The 20,186-nt window shown below is 61.2% G+C and overlaps 1 protein-coding gene across 1 annotated transcript; it reads right to left on the reverse strand.

Annotated features, from left to right (window-relative positions):
* Nucleotides 1-1,551: 1,551 nt before the first annotated feature.
* Nucleotides 1,552-19,406, reverse strand: RAB3IL1 (RAB3A interacting protein like 1). The gene is made up of 11 exons (XM_060017463.1): nt 19,307-19,406; nt 10,877-11,123; nt 10,387-10,482; nt 10,223-10,300; nt 9,336-9,554; nt 7,969-8,097; nt 7,762-7,874; nt 7,462-7,485; nt 6,189-6,288; nt 3,409-3,475; nt 1,552-2,577 (listed from the first exon to the last, which is right to left on the reverse strand). The coding sequence occupies exons 1-11, from the start codon at nt 19,315-19,317 to the stop codon at nt 2,495-2,497; spliced, it is 1,167 nt and encodes a 388-aa protein (XP_059873446.1). The 5' UTR covers nt 19,318-19,406; the 3' UTR covers nt 1,552-2,494.
* Between the last annotated feature and the right edge of the window lie 780 nt (nt 19,407-20,186).

Consider the following 20,186-nt stretch of genomic DNA (forward strand, 5'->3'; position numbering starts at 1 on the left):
CATCTATTCCTGTTCTGGGGCCACCATTTCCTGTATGACCTCGTGGTGCCTAGGTCGATTCATCTGCAAAATGAGGAAAACAGGACCTCCTAGGGTTGTCCTGAGGATTAAGTGAATGCGTTCACATAAAGGGTGTGGAACGAGCCCCGGGACACAGTAAGTGCTCAGCTATTATGTACTGACGCCAGAGTGTAAGGGTCACAGGCACCCCCCAGGCATCTCAGCTACTGTTTGCTCACCTGGCAGGGTCAGGCTGAGCACATCTGGCCGTGGGGATTCTCTGCCAGGTTGCCTGAACTGTTGCCTGGTGTCTCCTTGGCGCTGGGTGTGGCTGGACCGGGAGCACAGAAGCTCAGGGCAGGAACGGGCAGCTCCAGGGCCCAGACCTTCATCCTCCCTTGTCCCCTGGCTGACCCAGGATTGACCCAGGACAGAAAGAGACTGGTATGCAGGAGAGGACATAGGTGACCCCATATAATGTGGCAGGGTACACCCTTCCCTGACATCCTCCATCGCCTTCCTTGTTTTCCTTCCTCCATCTGACACCGTGGATGTCACCCGTGCATTGTTTTTATTGCCAGTCTCCCCGTGAGCGTCTCAGCTCAAGCGAGGTACCCCCTGCACCAGGAAAAGTGTCTGGCATATGAGTTGCCCAGCGTTTGTTGAGTGAATGAATGAACATCTGTGACAGGAGGCCTAACCGGTGAACATCCGAGGGGGCTGGGGAGACAGAAGGGATTCAAATCACTAGTGGAGTAGTGGGGAGGGCTGGGAAGAGAGGGAGAGTCTTGGAGGCGGGAGAGCGAGAGGGAAAAGGCTACTGGCTGGAGAGAGTGATAGGGTGGGGGGGCCTCGACCTACCAGCTGAGTGACCCCAAGGTCTCAGGCCAACAGAGAAGTCCCCTCGAGGGATCACCAGCCCCAGTAAATACTGACCCAGAAGCTGCTACGCCCCACCCCACAAGGAAGGACACCAACTGGCCTGGGCCCACATCCCTACTTGTGGGGAGGGGATCAGGCCCCACAAGGCACCTCCCAAGGCCTATCCTGGGTTCTCAGAGGACTGGGCGACTCCACCTTCTTCCACCTCTGACTACTGTCCCTTGACCAGGGCGGGGAAAACCACAGCTACCACAGGCCTTGCTGTGCTGCTGGCAGACATCACCAATCAATCCTGCCTTGCCCTGCAGGCACCAGGCAGCCTTGATGCTCTGACTCTGAGCTCCAGGCTTCCGTGACACTTGGCAGGGAGATGGCAAGGGGATCTGCCCAAGATCCCCTGTGAGGCAGCGACAGAGCCCCCGTTCTCCTGACAGCAAACCACTTCTCGGGAGAGGGAGCTGGGCTCATCCCCCAAAAACCTACTGCCCCAGGAACACTGGGGAGGACTCGGTTGGTGCTCCCTCCAGCAATCCCTTCAGGATTTGGGTTTAATCCCAAGCACGAGGGCGGGCAAGGAAAGGATTTTGTTTCATTCCTTCAGATGCCCAAGCCTTGGCCCAAGCCCCAGGGCGCAGGAGTGAAGGCGCGTGGCTGCCTGGCCTCTACCAACAAAGCCGTCCTTTATTAAATAGAGATCGCGTTACATTCCATTCAGAGGAGGAAATCGGACGTGGTGAGGGATGTGTCCAGGTTGGACCCCGGTACTGAGTAGCCTGCGAGGGGGGAGGAGGGGCCCGGGGCCTGCCTGCCCCACCCCAGCCCTGTGTGCCGGGCTGGGCGATCTCAGCCTCCGTCGTCGGAACGGCCATCCACAGCTGAAAACAGGCCCGGGCATCCTGAGGCCTGTCTGTGTTTTACTTTGGGAGGAAAGTGCCCCAATCCTCCCAGCAGTGGTGGGGGCGAAGGCTCCTTGCAGCATTGGGCTCAGCTGGCGGGAAGGAGGAAGGTCGAGCGGGCGGGCGGGAGGAGGGCCCCTGATACATCTTAAGGATGTTTTGGGGTCATTGTCAGGCAGATACAGGATGGAGTGGAAGACAGCCAGCGAGGCCCCCGTCCGCCCCGTCCGCTCCTCCTAGCTCTCGGGCCCTTGGGCACAGCAGGCCCACCTGGGAACGAGGTGAGGGATGGCCACAAGGAGGTGCTGGTGCCCAGGGCTTAGGAAAGGGGGGGGTGCGGAGATACCCTGGAGATCTCGCCAGTGAGGCACCTGCAGGCAGCAGCTCCTGGGACTGGGGAGTGGGTGCTGGCTGTCCCAGGGGTGCCCTCCCAAGGGCTGAGCCCCTTTGTACGGCTCCCAGCTCCTTGGTCTTTGGTGCTTTCTTGAAAGTCTCCTGGTGGCTGTAGTACTATGAGAGGGGAGAGGTCACCTCCTGAGGCCTGTCCCGGGATGGACATTTGCTGCCGGCTCAGTGCTGCCTCCACGGCCTGGCCATTCGTCCCTCTGGTCAGCTTCTGGCTCAGGGCTGGCTCTAGGACCCCGTCTGTCTGTCTGTCTCTCCTGGGGCAGGTGTTGGCTCCAGCTCAGAGACCCCCTCCAGGCCTGGGCCATGACCTAGGCCTCCTGGGGGAAGAAGCCAAGCTTGGCCAGCGACATCTCCTTCCTCAGCCTTGTGATCTCCCAGAACATGGGCTCCGCTGCAGGCAGACAGAGGGTGGACAGCTCAGTGCCCACTCAGGGTCGCCTCAGGCAGATGGCCTGGCCTCTCCCCCGGCTTTGGGCAGGGCAGCTGGTGGGCACCCTAGGACTCCCCAGTCCCTGAGGACAGATCTCAGTGAGTAGCCGGACCTCTTTGAGGTTCCACTCTGGGGGCTTGCAGCCCGGGAGGCATGGAGGTGACGGTCACCTCCACAGCCTGACACGCACACGCACGTACACACTGCCACACACTTGGACAGACTGCAAATGCTCTCCAACCCCTGCTCCCGGGGCTCTCCAGCGACCCTGCACAGGGTCCGTCCCTGGCCTGGCAGAATGGGGGCAGGGGGACAACGGATGGACAGAGGACCTGTTGGGCAAGGGCGGGGAGTGTCTACAGGGGGAGGTGGGCGAGCCGTGTCCAGCCACCACTTGGAGGTCCACGCGGCGGGAGAGGGGAGGAGATTCACAGGGGAGGCCCCATCGTGTAGGCCAGGCCAGTAACAAGAATGCCGTCACTACAGGCCCGGGGGGCTGGAGAGGTTTCTGAACGGGAAAAAGCAGCTGGATCCAGGTATGTGGGGGCACCAGGCTGGTTTTCCCGGTAAGGCAGAGCCCAGGAGGCTCCTTCCGCTCTTCCTCTCTCCACAGGGCTCAGCAACAGGAGCTTCCGGATCGCTTTGCTAATCTACGACCTTCTCTCTCGCAGAGTCCTCCTCCGACGGGGTGCAGCAAAGCCCTGGGGTTGGCCCGGCCGGCCGCCCCGCCCCGCCCCGCCCCGCCCTTCCCCTCCCGGGCGCCACCCCCAGCGGCCACGAGGGGGCGCTCACCGTCCTGCCGCACCAGGCCTTGCTGGATGTAGCGGATGTAGGTGAAGAAGTTGCACACGGCCGTGATCTGTGGGCAGAGGGGGCAGGGTGTGACCCCCCCCGGCCCTCACACTTGCCCCCTCCCCCCCCAAAAAAAGCCAGGGTAGATCGCAGACCAGAGCGGGAAGACCCACGTCCTGTGAGACTCAGATAATTCTGGGCTCTAACGTTACAGTCAACAGCAGCACTAGTACTCCTAATAAAAACGATAGCGACCACTAAGCGTAATCAAGTACGCGTACCCGGTGCGCCGGACGTGCCTATCATTCCCAGTCTACACGTGGGGAGCGCTGAGGCTCCAGGAACGACCCCACAACGACTGCGGAGGCCACAGAGCCTCCACTTATTAAGTGGCTGAGCTGCAAAGATGAAACCGGGCAGGCTGCCTAGAACCCACGCTCCCCGGAGGGGCCTGCTCGCTCTGGCTACTGGAGGCCCCGGCCAGCCAGGCCTTACCAGGTGCTATTCATAATGCCAGGAAAGGTGAGGGGATCAGAAGCTGCTCACCTGGCTGCCCTGGATCCCCACCTGAAGCCCCTAGACTGACCTGAGGCCTGCTCCCAGCCAGGCCCTGCGCCAGGCACTGGGGACCCCCAGCTGGCTCAGACCTGAGCTCTGTCACGAAGACTCTCACACCTTTGAGAGGGCGCTGTTAGTGCCCTTCCCAGGCCCCTTCCCCAGGCTGGGGCCCCATCTCCCCACTGCTGAGAATGTTGGCTGCTGGTGCCCCTCTGCACCCCATACCCTCACAGACTTCAGCCAATGACTGACAGGCATCTTGGGTATAAAAGGCCACGCCCGTGCCTCAGGGTGGAATCCACTCTGGGCTCCAGGGCCCCTGTGGATCAGGCTGAAGCCAGACTCCAGCTGAAGCCTCACCTTTGCCTGTCCTTCCCCCCACCCCCATTCTGCCTCCTGAGAATTGCACACCATCTCCATCTTAGGCTCTGCTTCTAGGGTACCCAACCTAAAGCAGGGTGGAAGGCAGCTGGCAGCTGCGCCCACAACTGCCCATGCTGAATACCCAGCACTTTGGGGGAGGGACATCAAGTGTGTGGGGGCCACAGGCTGGGGAGTGGAGAAAGCTGAGGGAGGGGCGATGCTCCTGCTGGGCCCTCAAACACACAGGAGCCCTTGCCAGGAGGACAAAATTGGGTGCAGGGGGTTGGTGGCCCTGGCAAAGGCAGGGAGGTGTGAGAGAGGCCAGGTGAGGGGACTAACCCAGTGTGGCAAAGGTGCCGCCTGGGAGGGCTGAGGAGGGGCTGCGTAGGGCCGGATGGGATGGGCAGGAGAAGCTTGGGTCCCAGGCCCTGGCATTGCTCAGTGGCCAGTAGGCCCTACCAGAGGTCCGTGACTAGGGAATGGTGGGGAGCAGTGGGGCTCTCTCCCCAGGGCTGCGCTTTGGGGACAGAACTTTCTTCTCCCTATGGATTCCACACTCCTTGGTCTCATCAGGGTGGGGACCACATCCGAGAACTTCACACCCTTCCCCTCTGCCTTCCCAGCTCTGCCCAGGACAGCAGACACATAGGCCTGGCAGAACAACGTTCTAGATGTAATTTTCTAGGCATGGGAGCGTCTGGCACAGATCCCCTCGTTGGGATCAGAAAGAAACAGAGGTGACCCATGGCCACCGAACAAGGCTCTGGGCACAGATGCAGGAGGTGGAGACTGCAGAAGTAAGAGACTGGATCCAGGATGGGGAGACCTCCGGTCTAGGCTGAGTGGCCTGGGGTGCACCCCTTTCCTTTCTAAGGCTCAGACTCCCTCTCTAATGGGAGCTCAGCTCGCTGCTGGGGGATTTGCCAGAACAACATGCTGGGCTGCCCTGCAGAGGCTGTCAGGACCAGACAAGCTGACTGTGCTGGTCAATCTACTGCCTGATGATGAGGCCATTTGCCCACTTTAGTCCAATTAGGCACCTCTAGTAGGTCAAGGGGAGGAGATGGTTCCTCTAAGAGGACCTTCCACACCACGTCACCTTTGCACCAAGCTTGAGTTTTCCAAACTTTTGTTCTTTCCAATCTTCTTCACTGTCTTTGAAGGGACAGAGGAAAGGGGTCCACCCCACCCTCATCCCAGCCCAGTGAGGCCCCTTGATCCACTGACCCTCACCTGGGTCACTCGGCAGGTGAGGGCAGAAGCTGGGATCCCTGGAGGCCCCTCAGAGCCCACAGCTGACTGTCAGCCTTGTGTGACAGACAAGCCTCAGAACCTTCTCCAAAGCCTGGGGCCGGAGCCAGGAGTCAGGAGCCTGGAACTCTAGTGTCACTCCCTTGATTAGGTTATATTAAACGACAGAGCTGATGGGTGTCACTCCCATGAGTACTTTTCGGCAAGCAAGAAAATGGCCACCTCAGTCCTTCAACCACAAGGAACTGACTTCTGCCAACAACATGTGAGCTCAGAAGAGGACCCTGAGCTCCAGAAAGGATGCAGCCGCTGATACTGTGACTGCAGTCCCTGAGGCCCTGAGCAGAGGACCCAGCTAAGCTGTGCCCAGACTCCTACCCAGGGAGTCTGTGAGATACTAAATCGAAGTTTACCACTAAGTTTATGGTAACTTGTCACACAGCAACAGCAAACAAATACACCGGCTTGGCTGTGTGGCCCAAGTCATTCTCGTACCTCTCTGAGCCTGTGCCCTGCTCTGTAGATTGTAGGTTGTGCAGCCTGGGGCTCAGAGTCCCAGCCCAGGGAGCCTCTAAGGAGCCAGGTAACACTCCCATTGGATGACTCACTCTGGCCCGGGAGGACGGTGAGATGTAGTAGTGGCTCTCGGAGTCCCCAAGCCGGATTCGGTGACGACAGGCGCAGGCCAGGCCACTCAGGGCACATGTACTAGAGAAAAGCAGACCTCAGGACCATGGGGACGGCTGGGGCTTGCCCACCCAGCTCGTCCAGGGAGGACGCAGCAGCCAGAGAAGGCACAGAGGGAGGGGGAGGCAAACACACATCAGGGTGGGGCCTGGCATCCTTTCCCCTGGTCCCAGCTTCCCAAGGAGCCTGGAGGCAGGCCAAGGAGGAGGGCAGTCTCAGAAGTCCCTGGGGGAGACCTTTAAACCAAGCTGGACCCCATCCCTCAACCCCTCACCTCACCCCTGCTGGGCAGGAGAGCTTGGTCAACCTCAGGCCAGGTGTACAAAAGCTCCACCCTCTGCCGCCCCTAAAAATGCTGCCCCCTACTTTACTAGGGCCCTCAGACCCAGTCATCCCTTCCTCCTAAGCAGGAGTCTTCTCTCTCCTCCACTTAGGTCACGAAGTCCCCAGGCTAGGTTCTGCCAATAGGACCTTTTGCCCGGATGCCCTCAGTTCCTTCCAACCAGACTTCTGCCTCATCTCTGCTTTTCTTCTCCATGTTACAGCCAGGGGCTACTCCAAAAACCCACATCTAGCCCATTATCTTTCCCTGCTGCTTCCCTACTGCCCAGGAAATAGTTACGGAGAATCCCGAGTAAAGGAAGGTTAAATAGGCTCCTTGGTTGCAGGACTTATCAGAGCCTTTGCTGCCTCCAGGTTCACTGTGACTCTGATTGGACCAGGGAACCCTCTTTTCAGGGAACGTTAATCGATGATTTGTGAAATGCTGGCCTCAGTGGGTTAAAGCCCAAACCTCATTTGAGGCCTTCACACTCTGGCCCCAAACACCCTTTGTGGCCTCAGCCCCAACCCCATGCCCACCCACCCCACTGCTCCGCCCACCGATCCAGTGGTGTTTCCATTAATATTCCAGCTTCTCATACCTCCACTCACGCTGTTGCCTCTGCCTGAAAGGTCCTTCCCTGCTCAGCAAACTGCTATTCATCTTTCAAAACCCGGCTCAAATGTTCCCCTCTGTGACAAGGCTCCCACCCAGGGGCCTCCCTCGCAGGCTCCAGTCCCTGCCCTTGCTCCATGCTGGCAGCTTTGCTCTGCTGCTGGCCCTGCCCAATGCCAGCTGAGAAGCAGGGAGGACAAGATGCCAGGGCCATCGGGTCATTGTCAGGAGGTGGAGTGAAAAATGACGTCACTTACGTGTCAATCGGGGCCCGGAACCCACTGTGGGAGAGAGGGGGTAGGAGAGAGATGCACGTCAGGCCAGCCAGGAAGGAGGAGACCCCGGCTCCATGACTAGAGGCAGCATGTCTGCCAAAGATGCCTCCTTGCCTTGCGCGGAGGCAGCCACTGTCCCTCTCTGGTCAGGTGCCCCTGCCCACCCCCAGGTCCCACTGCAGGACCCAGCAGGCAGGCCTGAGGCTCAGTCCTCCCTGGCCACCCCCTTGGTGCAGCCCAAGGCTACGCGGGCCTTTCCCGGGGGCAGGGTGCTAAGCTTACTTGGTACGGCCACACTCGACAGCGGCCACTTTCACCGCGGGCAGTGTTTGCGAAGCCACCGGCTCGATGGTGAGCGTGTTGTCCTCCACGGCGGCCCGTACCAGGGCTGAGAGCTGCGGTAGAGCAGGGAGGAGTGGGAGGTGGTGAGGGGCTGGCCGCCGGCTGCGGGGCTGGGCCCCCCGGCGGGCCACCCTCTGTCTGCCTCACCTCCTGCATGGTGAAGTCCAGGCAGGGGCCCACGTCCTCCCGGTACACCCTTTCCAGGAAGGGGGAGGTCTTGTCCAGGGTGGGCGATTCCCTCCAGGCTTGGAACTCTGCAAACAGGGTCGTGTCCACCTGTGGGGGAAGGTGAGCCGGTGGTGGGGGGCAGGGCACTGGGGGGGCCAGCATGGCAGAGACAGGCAGAGCCCCAGGAGGTGGGGAGCCAGGGAGGATGCAGTGCAGGCCCCAGCGGGCCTGTCCCCTGTAGCCATGCAGGGGACCCGAGTCCCAAAGAAGAACTCTTCTCTTCCCCTTGCACAGAAGAATTTGGATTCGGAACTCAAAAGTTTCACTTCTAAGCGTGTTGGAGGTGTGTTGCCAGTTTCTTGGCCTACAGAATTAGACGTGGGTCCAGGGTCTCATTCTGAAGACCCTCGCTGCCTCCTTGAGGAGGGTAAGTTGAAGAGTGACGCTGCAGGTACCCGCAGGTACACACAGGGACCTGACGGGACGCACGGCACACGCAGGCATGCGCACATGGAAAGGAACACACACAGCTCACTGGCTGCCCTGGGGCACATGCAGAGGGAGAGGCTGGGAGGGGGCAGAGGGAGCGGCCCCTCTCCGGAGCCTTTACCTGTCGGGAAAAGGAGAGAGAGGTAGCAGAGGTGGGGCCCACGGGCAGCTCCCCAGGTGGGAGCTGCCAGGCCGGCTCGTAGGTGAGGTGAACCGCCTTGCTGGGGACCACGCAGAGGAGCAGGGAGAGGAGAGGGGGCAGCCCGGGCTGGGCCGGCACGACAGACAGACAGACAGGTGCACAGAGACAGACAGAGGAAGGAGATTATTAGAGTCCAGCCGGAAGCTTAGAGCTCAGGAGGGGATGGAGAGGCCTGGCCCGCACCTCCTCCCTGGACGCTCGGGAGGCCTGGGGCAGGGCAGCGCTGGGGCCACCTTGGCATCAGAGACTCCAGGAAGCTGAATCCCACTACAGCCTTCAGGGCCGTCCGCTGGGTGCAGCCCTGAGCTGAGCTCCTGACGCCCACGTCCTGTGGCCCCAGGAAACCCCATTTACGCGAGGAGACTGAGGTGCTGACAGGCGGCTTCACTTGCCCAAAGACCCGTGGCCAAGGGCATCACAGCCACTGTCCCGCCTGGACCAGGTGCCCCACGTACCCTACTGAGGGCCCAACACCTCCTATCACAGGGAATTCAGGCAGCCCTCACAGCCAGAGGACACAGAGGCCCAGAGAGGGTAGGACACGCTCCCCGTCACACAGCAGGGTCCAGGCGGGTCCCCACTGGGCACCGCTGCCTGGCTGACAGTGGGCACTGCCTCCCTTTCCTGTGACCACTGCCTGCCCGCTGCCCCTCACCTCTTTGCCCTCCTTGTCCAGGCTGGGGGCGTGTCCTACCGCGGTGCACACGGCGGGGCAGAGGGCGCTGCTGGTGCTATTATGACGCAAGTGGCCCTTGCGGGGTCCGGCCTTGGTGGGGCTGAGCAGCTGTGGGTGGAGCTCGCGGTTAGGAGAGGCTGGTGTGGACGTGATGACCAGTGTCTTCAAGGCTGTCACCTCTGCTTGCAGCATGTCGATCTGGCCGGGAGAGACGGCTGTCAATATTAACCCAGGGCTGAGGCTGCCCCGGCTGCCACTGACTGCCACCCCAGCTCAGGAAAGACCACCCTGAGCACCTAACTCCACCCGTTATCTTCGGAACAGCCTCTGGGTTGGGGGCTGAGATACCCTTTCCATAGATAGGGAAACTGAGGCTCAGAGGAGACACAGCCTGGCTGAGGTCATACTGGGAGCCAGGACTCTGGTAGGTGCACGTATCTGGGAGCTGGCTGGGTCTCCCACTGAGGGGCCCCCAGGAGCCAGGAACAGCCCAGCCCTCCCATTTTACAGATGGGTACACGGGCTCCAAGGGATAAAGCTGCTTGCCCAGGCTCACACAGCCAGCCTGAGGTTTCTGCTTTGTAAAGGCGGTATGGGACGGAGGAAAAGAAATTACAATGGCCACAGGATCCTTCCAGCCCCCGAAAAGGCCCCCAGAAGGGTCTCCGTGGTACAGCAGAAACACAGCTCGAGTCCCAGGGAGCTGGGCTCCCACTCCAGCGGGAACGTTTCAGTGGGGCCATCTCGGATGCCTCTGCCCCTCCCTGCTGGCCCCCCAGTCCATGCGAGGGTCCGATCGGGTGGCGGAGGCCGGCGCTCGCAGGGCTCAGAGGTGGGCAGGAGGTCTGGGCCGGCGCGTGCCTCACCTTGCCCCGCGTCTCCTTCAGCTGCTTTTCTGACGCCGCCTGCTTCATGTTGGCTTCTCGGACCATCTTGTGGGCTTCCTGGGAAGACGGCGGGCTCCACGTGAGCGGCAGGCGCGGACGGACGCCCAGCTGCCCCGCCCCCTGCCCGCCGCCCCGCCCCGCACCTCGAACAGGCTGGCCGTCAGCTCCTCCAGCTCCCGTTCCAGCTGGCCGCGAACCCTGCACAGCCGCTCACACTCCGCATCCTTCAGCTTCAGCTCCTGCGGGGCGGGCGTGGGCACGAGGGAGGGCGCTGTGAGCCCCCCAGCGGCCCCGGGCCTGGCGCCACTCCCGGGGCCGCCTTACGTGCGCCTCAGGGCCCCGAGCTTGCCTCCTCTGTGCTTCCATTTAGCTCAGAGCGTGAAGTTGGACCCCAACTGTCAGTTTGTTAGAGCCTGGGAACGGTTTTCAGAGATGTCATGACTTCTAAAACTCGTTTAAAAGTCACAAGCAAAACTGTTTCTCCTTCGTTTGGGCTGCCCTCCTGCCCAGCACAGGCCTGGCATGTAGGCGGCCTTGACAGGAACGTGACGTCTCTGGCCGTTGGGTGAGAGCCCACGGCCCCTCAGGCCGGCCCCTCACCCCCCCCACTCCGCCCCCGCCCTCAGAGCCCACCTTCTGGGCTTTGTGCAGCTCCTCCTTCAGGAACTCTGAGCCCTTCTCTCGGATCTCCATGGAAGAGCTGCGCAGACGCAACACGTCCAGCCGGGTGGCCGCAGGGTCCTCCTCGCCTTGGGCTTCCTTCCCAGCAGGGGTCTCCACCAGGCCTGAATCCCTGTGGCTTTTGCAGGGGCCCGCACTCTTCCAGGGGACTGGGACAGCTTCAGGGGGCGGTGGGTGGCCCTCGTCCGGGTGGGGCTGGCTGTGAGGCAAAGAGCAGATACAGGGTGGTGTCCCGAGGCCTGGAGAGCTAGAGAGCTGAGGCCAGGGACCAGCCTTGGGCAATGCACCTGCCACTCTGGGCCTCAGTCTCCCCATCTGTAAAATAGGCCGTCACGGGGGTCGTCACAAGGGCAGAATGACCAAGCACAGGGTCTCCTGGGGGCAAGGACAGGCCTCATTCATCTTTGTCAACCATCCCCTCCAGCCCAGGACCACCGTAGGTGCTGAGCACACAGCAGGTGCTCGTTTGCCCAGCAGATGTTGTAAATGCATGCCTGTCGAGAGCCCGAGTTTCCCCCTGTATAAAATGGGGACAATCCCAATGGCCCTACCTCAAGGGTCACTGAGTGGATCAGCGATGTGCAGAAAACCTTGGCACACGAGGTGATTAAGTGGGAACTGCCTTCATTGCTATGGTTCATGCATAGTTTATGCAAATTCGACGCCATTTAGGGTGGACCAGAGAGGAAGGGCCTAGCCAGGGCAGGCAGGGCCGGCTGAGGCAGGAAGGTTCTGCAAACAGCCTAGGCAAGGCAGCCCCACTTCCTGCTCTCTGGACCATGCAGGGGGGCAGTCCCAGCTCTCTGCCTGGTCTGCCTTGTGACCTCAGGCAAACACCCCCTCTCTCTGGGCCTCAGGACCCTCCTCCCTCTGAAGCTGAAGACCCTAGAGGCGGTGCGGGGTGGGGGCCGCCAGCCGCTGCCCACCTCCCATCCACGCGCCCCCCTTCGCAGCAGACCCTGAGGAGGGAGGGGAGGAGCGGGCTGGGCCGTGGCGGTTTGTGCCAAGACAGCACCCTGGACTCGCTCACTCAGCAAAAGCTGGCGGCTCCTGAGCCAGCAGCTTCTGAGCTGCAGCGGCTGGGCCGAGGCTGGGGGCTGGGCTGCTGATAGCAGTGGGGAAGTGGAGGGGAGGGGGCCAAGAGGGGCCCACACGGGAGGGAGGAAAGACAGGGCCAAGGGGTCATGAAATTCAGGATCGCGGAGGGGAAGTAACACAAGGCCAGGGTCTCTCCGGTCCCACCTCCCTGTCTTCTGGGCCCTGGGACAGTCACTAAGCGGCCCCGGAGCCTCAGTTTGCCCTTAGGTAACACAGAGGGCACCCAGGGACCCCAGCAATGAGCCCATTTCCCGACCCTCCGCATGGCCCTGTCCAGCTGCCCAGCCCAGCCTGCCGTCTGCTGGGACTGGCCCCGAGTGTGGCCTCAAGGTTCCTGGGGCTGGGTCCTGCCTTGCTAGGACGTGGGGCTTTGATGAATAAAGTGGGAACACACACCCACCACTCCGTCAACAGTGTTTATGCCGGACAGGGATCTTTCCTAATACTTTGCTTGGGGGGGGTCTAGTCGGGAAGGGGGGCGGTCCCTGAAGCTTAAGTGTCTCTGGCAGTACTGTGGCAGCCCCAGGCTGGGGTCTGCACCCAGGGGACTCATGAGGGTGCTCTGCCCGTGTTATCTCATTTAAAATTCTCAGCAGCATTCATGGTATTGTTCCCATTCTACAGTTGAGGGACGGATGCTCAGAGAGGTAATGGGACTTGCCCAGGGCAACACAGCTAGTCGGTGGCACTGGTGGGACAGGCGGCCAGGTCTTCAGTCCAGGCCCAAAGCTCTCCAGCCACAGCGGACAGGCAGGTGGGCTGTGGGCTACATAATTTTGCATCTGCCTTGGGATCAAGGGCCGCTGAGCCCAGGGGCATCCAGGAGGCTCCTCCCTGGCTGTGACAGGAAAATCTGACCCAATTCCAGCCCAAACTGGCTTCTCAGCCTCTGCTCAGGCAGAGAAACTGCCTCCCAGGAGGGAGGCCAGGACTGGGGGAGCTGTGGCTGAGAGCACAGGCCAGTCGGGCACGGCCGGGTCCATGCCAGCCTCTGACCTGGGGTCCACGCGAGCCCCTGGGAAAGTTGCTGAAATTCTTTCAACCTGCTTCCCCGCCTGTGGGATGGCGGTTAAAACCTGCAGGGACACACTGAGAATCCAATGAGGAAGTCACTGGCTACATCGCCTGGTAAATAGTGGGCTATCTGCCAGGTGCCTCCACCACCTCCACCATCTCCACCATCCCTGCCCAGGCTCTTGTGTCCTGCACCTGAAACCCCAGGCCCTGGGGATGTACCCACTGTGGGAACCTGGAGGCCTGGGCCCCAGCCCCACTTCCTCAGTTGAGAGAATGGCCACAGTCACTCAGGCTTGGTGGGGACCCCATCTCGGGACTGCCCACTACAATAGAATGAGCAGGAACTACAGGCCAAGGGCAGGGGTTGACTCAGGGACAGCACAGGGCACAGGGCAGGATCCCAGGTCTCAGACACCTAGCCCCACCACAAGGACCACCCTGACATTGCCAACACCGCCTGCCTAGGGGAACAAGGCCGCCAGCCCCTCCCACGAGGCCTGAGCTTCGTCCACCAGTGTGGTCTGGGCCTCTGGCCACAGTGAAGGGCTCTCCAGCGGGTCCCAAGGGCACGGGCTGGGGGTGCGTCCAGGCGGCCCCCATCATTTTCCTAACAGGCTCACTTTGGTCTACTTCTGGGGGGATGGCGCCCTATTTTGCAGCCAGAGGAAACAGTGGTCCAGGGAGGCCTGAGACAGAGTGCGATACCCTCCCCCTCTCCCTGGTGGAAAAGCCCACGAGCAAATCCTCATGGCAGAAGGCGTGGGAACAGCAGGACCACCCTGTGGTCACCAAATGCCCAATGCCTGGGCCAGGGGTGCAGAAGCTGGAGGGAAGGGGGGTCCACCCTGTACTGAAGTCTGCAGACCCTGCCCCTCACACTTCTGGGCTATGAGGCCAGCTCCCGAGACTCAAAGTTCAGATGAAGGAGGGAGCCCAGGCCCCTCGGGTCCACCCGAGCCAGCATCTGCTATCTCCCACACACTTCAGTCTCCTAGACCAGAGGCCCGAAAATCCGGGGGTGAGTGCCTGGGGGCTGGGGAGCTCACTCCTTGGGCGAGCACGGGTTACCACTGGAGCCCTCCTGCCGTGCACCTCCCCTTCCAGTTCAGGTCCACGGCCCTGTGCACAAACCTTCTCGGACCCCATTCCCTGCAGACACAGAGTTCAGTGTCCAGGACACACAGCAGGGCCGGCTAGGAAGGGGTCTGCTCGGGTAGGGGGGTGGGAGATACTAAGAGTCAAGGTCAGAGGTAGGTGGGGGCAGCCAACATCCCCCATCCCGAAGCCAGCTCTGCGGCCTAGAGCCCAGGGCAGCTCATACAGGAAAGGCCCCACTGGGTGACTTCCCCAGGAAACACACAAGGCAGGGGAAAGCAGTAACCTCAATCCTCACCCCCCCAGGCCACCCCTAGGAGGGCCAGCAGGGCTTTTGTCCCCAAGCAGAAAAAATGGCGAAATGAGGCCCACCCTGGATTCTACGGTCCCCAGTCACCCAGCAACCCCACTGGGCCAGGAGGGCCTGAACGGAGCCCACTCCTGGGGCCAGACGGACCCAGGTAGCGTCCTGGATACCGTTTCCCAGCCCCAGCCCAACCAGCCAGCCATGGGGTCCTTCTGCCCTAACCTCCCCTTCTCTGCCCCCCAGTGCCCAGGTCACCTCTTTGGGTTAAAGACCCCTCCCCTGTGCTAACAGGCACAGTGGGTTCATTAAGCAAGCAGCGGGGAAGCCAGTGAAGAAAGCACTGAAAACCCGGGGAAGGAGAGGGCTGGGAGGGCAGACTGCGACCCTCACCCTCTGCCTGGGGCCACCAAGCCCGGGTTCCAGGGCGACTACAGCTGGTCTGGTCTGCAGGAATTCTGACCCAGGGCGCAGCTCAGGAACAGCCATGGCACAGGGGCCCAGTTCAGAATCACGCTCATACACTTATGGGCGGTCCAGTAAGCCCTGAGGACACTGAGGCTGACAGGCAAGTGACTCTCGTAACGAGGCCAAGGGGGTCCCAGGAAAGGTTTCGTGTGTTGGGTCCCCAACCAACCAGCAAGCCCGGCCAGGCTCAGCCTACAGAGTGGCCAAGTCTTCAGCTCCAGACCCACAAACAGATCCGATTCTCAAGCTCCTGTTCACGTCCACGCCAGCCCACCACTCCACATCCCCACAGACGTCATCGTGTGTCAACTTGCGATGCTGCCACAGGGAGATGCTCTCGCCAGCCCAGTTTGAACGACGAGGCACCCGAGGTTCAGAGAGGGATGGCGACCTGGCTGTAACACACAGCAAGGGAGTGGCAGTGGGGAAACTGAACCCAGAGTCCAGGCACTAGTGCATCATGTGAACTGTCACCCAAAAAAGTCAGGACTGGCGGAAAGGGGATGAATGGTGGTTTCAGAGAAGTGAGGCAGGATGCAGACGGGGGTTTGAGGAAGTTGGAGATAGTGCTTGAGTGGTGGTGGTACGGTTCCGCCCAAGGCTGCTGTTCTAGCCAGGCAGGCTCTGGGCTGGGAGGGGACACACAGAGGGGACACACAGAGACAAAAGACTTGGGCGGGGGTGGGGAGGAAATCAGGGGAGGACCAGGGGCTGGAGAGGGGAACAGAACAAAAGTTGCAGTAATTAATCTAATGAAAAACGGAGGCCAAGGTGAATGAGAACAGCAGTGCCCACGACACGACTGAGGAACTGGGAGGGGGTCTTTCAGGGAAGGTAAGGGGCGTGGCTGAGGCATTGGGGAAGTGGTGGCTGAGGGGAGGCACCAGCCCAGAGGGAGCAGCTGCAGCCCTGAGCCTGGATGAGGGGTGGGTGAGAGAGGAGCTGAGGGCCAGAGAGCCCGCCTGGAGACCTGAACACGAGCCATCAGAGGGGCTGGAGGGGAGGGTTCCAGAAGAATGGGAGAACAGGGTCATACGAGGCACCAGAAGAATGCCGGGAAGTGAGCCAAGCGGGACCCCCAGTGTAGGAGAGGGTGGGCCTGGACCGCTCCAGGAAGGGGGAAGCAGGTGTGTGCCTGGTAGGACAGGCAGCAGGAGGGAGGAGGAGGTCAGGAACAGCTTCAGGGTGGTAAGCAGGGAGGTCAGAACACCTGAGGCAGGGGGCCCAGGCCAAGCCTCTCCCTGCCATAGCCCCAGGCCTGCCAGCCCAGCCCAGCGCAGCCCAGCCCTGAGGAGGGAGGGAATCCAGCCCTGTGTCTCCACCGGAGGTGGCACAAGGCCTGAAAGGGTGGAGGGCTCCCTCCTCCACTGAGGTAGAGCAGGGCACATGGCACACGCCTCACATCTGCCTGTTTGGTCCTAGAAGAATCTGACACCCCAAGCCCTCAAACATCCAACACGTATGCAGCGAGCACCTATCGTGTGCCAGGCACTCCACCGGCCCAGACCCACCCAGTGTGCACAGGTTCTGGCAGCCACATCACCAAGCCCCCTTCTCATCACACTGGAATTCATTTTGCTTCCCTTCCCCCACCCTGTTGAGCACAAATCCCGGGTGGGGAGAGTCTAGGACAAGCAGGACTCTACTGAGTGCCACAGACAGGTGTGCTGATTAAGGGACAGCAGGAAAGACATTTCCATCTGTTGAGGGGGAGGTGGGAGGTAGTTAAATCATGGAGGGCTTCCAGGAGGAGGTGACAGTGAAGGTCGCAAAACCCCTTTCTCCTGCTCTTGACCCTGGAGCCCCTAGGCCATACTTCAGATGCCATTTCAGAGCCTGGAGTTCCCTGTGACTTACTCCTTAAAGGCAGGACCTCACAGATCCAAGCTCCTTACGATAGCCAAGGCCCAGAACAGTTAGGTGACTTTCTCAAGATCTCACAGCCCATCTGTAGCCCTGCAGCTCCCCAGCATCCTGCCTGCAGCAAAGACACAGTCTCCCATCCCTGGGAGGTTGGGGTGGTCTTTCTCATTCCTGGGCGTCTATCAGAGCCTGCCCCTCCCTTTCTAGGGAGGTATGATTAGCCCCATCTGTCAGATGGGGAAACTGAGACTGAGGGGCTACACCAATGTCATGTGGCCACTTAGTGGCAGAAAACGAGCCCAGAACCCAAACTCTCGGCTCTGATGACCAAGTCTCAAGTGCCCAGCACTGTGTTAGCAGCAGAAGTACCCCAGTCACCATCCTCACCCCATCACCAGGAAGCCGGCTTGGCACCCTAGACTATGGACAGGGGACACTGTGGGGGAGGGGGAGGGGAGCAGTCCTGTTTTGGGGGAGCCACCTCTGGGTTTTGAGTTCAGGGCCCACACTCAAGGAGTCCCAAGGAAGAGGGTCCACCTGAGCTCCTGTAGAGTCCTGCCACTTCCACCCACCCCAGGGGAGCAGCCCTGAGTCCAGGGCCAAGAAGGTGAACTGGCACTACGACCTGGCCATTAACAGAGCAGTCACCCAAGAGACGTATCTCTGTTGTCTTCCAGGTAAGGAAACCAAGCCCCAGAGACATCAATGGCTTAGCCAGAGTCACCAACTCCTCACCCCTCCTAGTCTAGAAGGAAGGGTCCCAAGTATGCACTTGCCCAGAGGTGTCACAGCAGCTCAGTCAGTTACCCGGGCAAGTGTGACCTGAGCAGCGTGCCTCCCAGCTGCTGCTGGGGTCTGCGTGAGCTCATAGGACCCCAGGACCCCAGCGGGTGCTGGCAGCTTGGCCCCTGCCTCCAACATCCAAGTAAGGGGGCCATGAAAAGGCAGAGCTCAAGGTAACCCCAAAACTCTGCCTCTCACTCCCCAGATGCCCAGCTCCTCATTCTGCCCCTCATGCTTTCCATCTGCATTTATGAAGCACCTACTATGTGCTCTGCACCCAGCTACACCCTGGGGGATCCAAGTAAGCCACACTTAGGATCAAGCGGGCGTCAGCTTGGCAGCCTGGTCCATCCAGAACGGTCCCGGGACTCTTGGATCCAGTCTTTAAAGTGAGCATCCGTCTACTGGCACCTCCCAGACTTGTCTGTCTGGCTCCAGCCTGGACGCCTCCAGGAAAGGACACTCTCTGGGCCTGGATTACCTCCACCACACAACCCACACATTTCACCTTGAGGCTCAGGGCAGTGAGGCCATACTCTCAAGATCACACAGCAACTCGGTGGCTGTGTTTTGCCTGGGCGCACCCAACACAAGGGGTCACGAGCTTCCTCCAGAAGCTCCTCAAGCACGGTTTACCCCAGGTGGGATCGCCCTGACCTCTCCAGCTGTCACCAACCCACCTCAACCACCTTCTCCGTAAGCTCAGTCTCCTTCCCCCAGGGCGCAATTCCACAAGAATCCAGGCTCTGCTTAACTCTCTCCCTTTAAGAGTCTCACGTGTCTCCACACCTCACCCCTACCAGGAGCCCATTCTCTCAGGAGCCCCTGCTGGGGATGACTCCCCAGCCCTCCCCTAGCATCTCAGCTCGAACTCCGAACTTCGCTAGGTGCCATGGAGTAAAGTGGATCTAGCCTGCATCAGAACTCTCCAGCCCGCCAGCCTCTCCAGTGGGGCTTCCCTCACTCCCCGGCTGTGGCTGGGAGGAGCCCTGTCCTGGGACCACCCATCTGGCCCCGTTCTTTCCAGGAGTACAACCCACCCCCACTCTGGCCACATCTCCGCCAGGACCTGGTCTTTCCAGGCTATGGGGAGGAAGAAGTGTTTACCCAACTCCATGAGAAGGCCACAGCTTTTCTGCACATACAGGGAAAGGGTCCCACACCTGGTTGCCCAGGGACTGGGACCACCCCTAAGAATCAAGGAACAGATATGGGTAGTGGAGCCACTAGTCCAGGGCCCAGAGTCTGCGCTGCACCCCTCCAGGCTGCAGGGAGGTCCCACCCACCTTTGAGCTCAGCAGGTTCCAGGAGCCCCAGATGGAAGTTCACCAACTTGCAAGCGAATGTGGCAGAGACCCAGTCCCCCCTTTCGCAAATGCACTGCTTTTCAAGGGTTCACTCAGCCTGGGGGTCCCTCCTCTAGGTGCTTATCCCAGGCTTATTCTGGCTTGCACTCCGCCGCACACCCCCTTGCCCCCATCTCACTTGCGCTCCGGACAAGCTAGGAGTTGGCGCTGTCACTCCGGGACGGTCAGCAGCCCACCCTTCACAATTCCTGCCCCCAGAGAGACCCCCTGAACCCTCCATGCCGAATGTCCTTCCACCCCAAACCGGCTCGCCAGTCCTCGTGCTACAGCACGGGCAGGGATGGGGGCGTAGAGCACCTCCCGTTAGGGGTGCACACACTGCAGGGAACCCCCCCCGCACCGTCCCACCCCCAGAGGCAGCCGCGGCCCGACCCCGCGCGGACCTACCCGCTCCACATACTGGCGACTCGGGGCGCCCGGGCGTCGGTTCCCCGCGCCGCCGCCGCGATCGCCCAGAGATCTCCCCGCGCCGCCCCCGCCGCGTCCCCGCCCGCAGCCGACTCCGCCCCGGGCCAGCCAGGCTGCCCCGCCGCCTGTCAGTCTTGCCCGCTGCCTGTGGGTCTGTGCGGCCCGGGCTCGCGACCCGGCCCCCAGTCCCTCTGCGACCCTGCCCTCGGCGGGTCACGTGGCCGAGGGGTGGCCCAAGGACACGTGCCCTGCCCCGCCCCTCCGGCGGCCGACGCGGAGAGCTCGCGCGCGCTCCCGGCCCAGCCCCGCTCCGGCCGCCCTCCCCGGACAGTGCGACGGCCCGAGTGGGGGAGGAGCGGGTCCCCATCATCCTGCGGCCAGCACTGCTCTCCGACGCTCCCAGCTTACTCTGCTCCAGACATCCGGCGCCCAGCGCGGCCCAGCGCAGCACCCTCCCAGGACCACCCCTGCTCAAGAGCCTACCATGGCTCCGGGCTTTCAGCTCCCAGATTCTTAGCGGACTGTCACTCAAGGCCGGCAGACACCCTCCCACCCCCTCACGCGGCCCTCCGGCCATCACTCCTTCCCTGGCCTCCCTGCTCTGCGCCTGTCTCTGGGCAACTTCCCTCCTGGTGAGAAGTGGGGCTGACCCCAAAACTAGTTTTCTCACTCCTACTGAGTGCATTTTCTGAGGGAGGCCCCACCTTTGGCCCAAGTCTTCAACCCCAACCCCGCCCCTCCCCCGCCCCCAACCAGGGGCCTCCCTTCCTGCTCTGAACAGATACTGCCCATCCTTACCTTTGCCCACCATCTACTCTCTGGGAGAATTACGCACGCGTGTGCACACACACACACACAC

Source organism: Delphinus delphis, chromosome 8 (assembly GCF_949987515.2).
Source record: "Delphinus delphis chromosome 8, mDelDel1.2, whole genome shotgun sequence".
Lineage (NCBI taxonomy): Eukaryota > Metazoa > Chordata > Mammalia > Artiodactyla > Delphinidae > Delphinus > Delphinus delphis.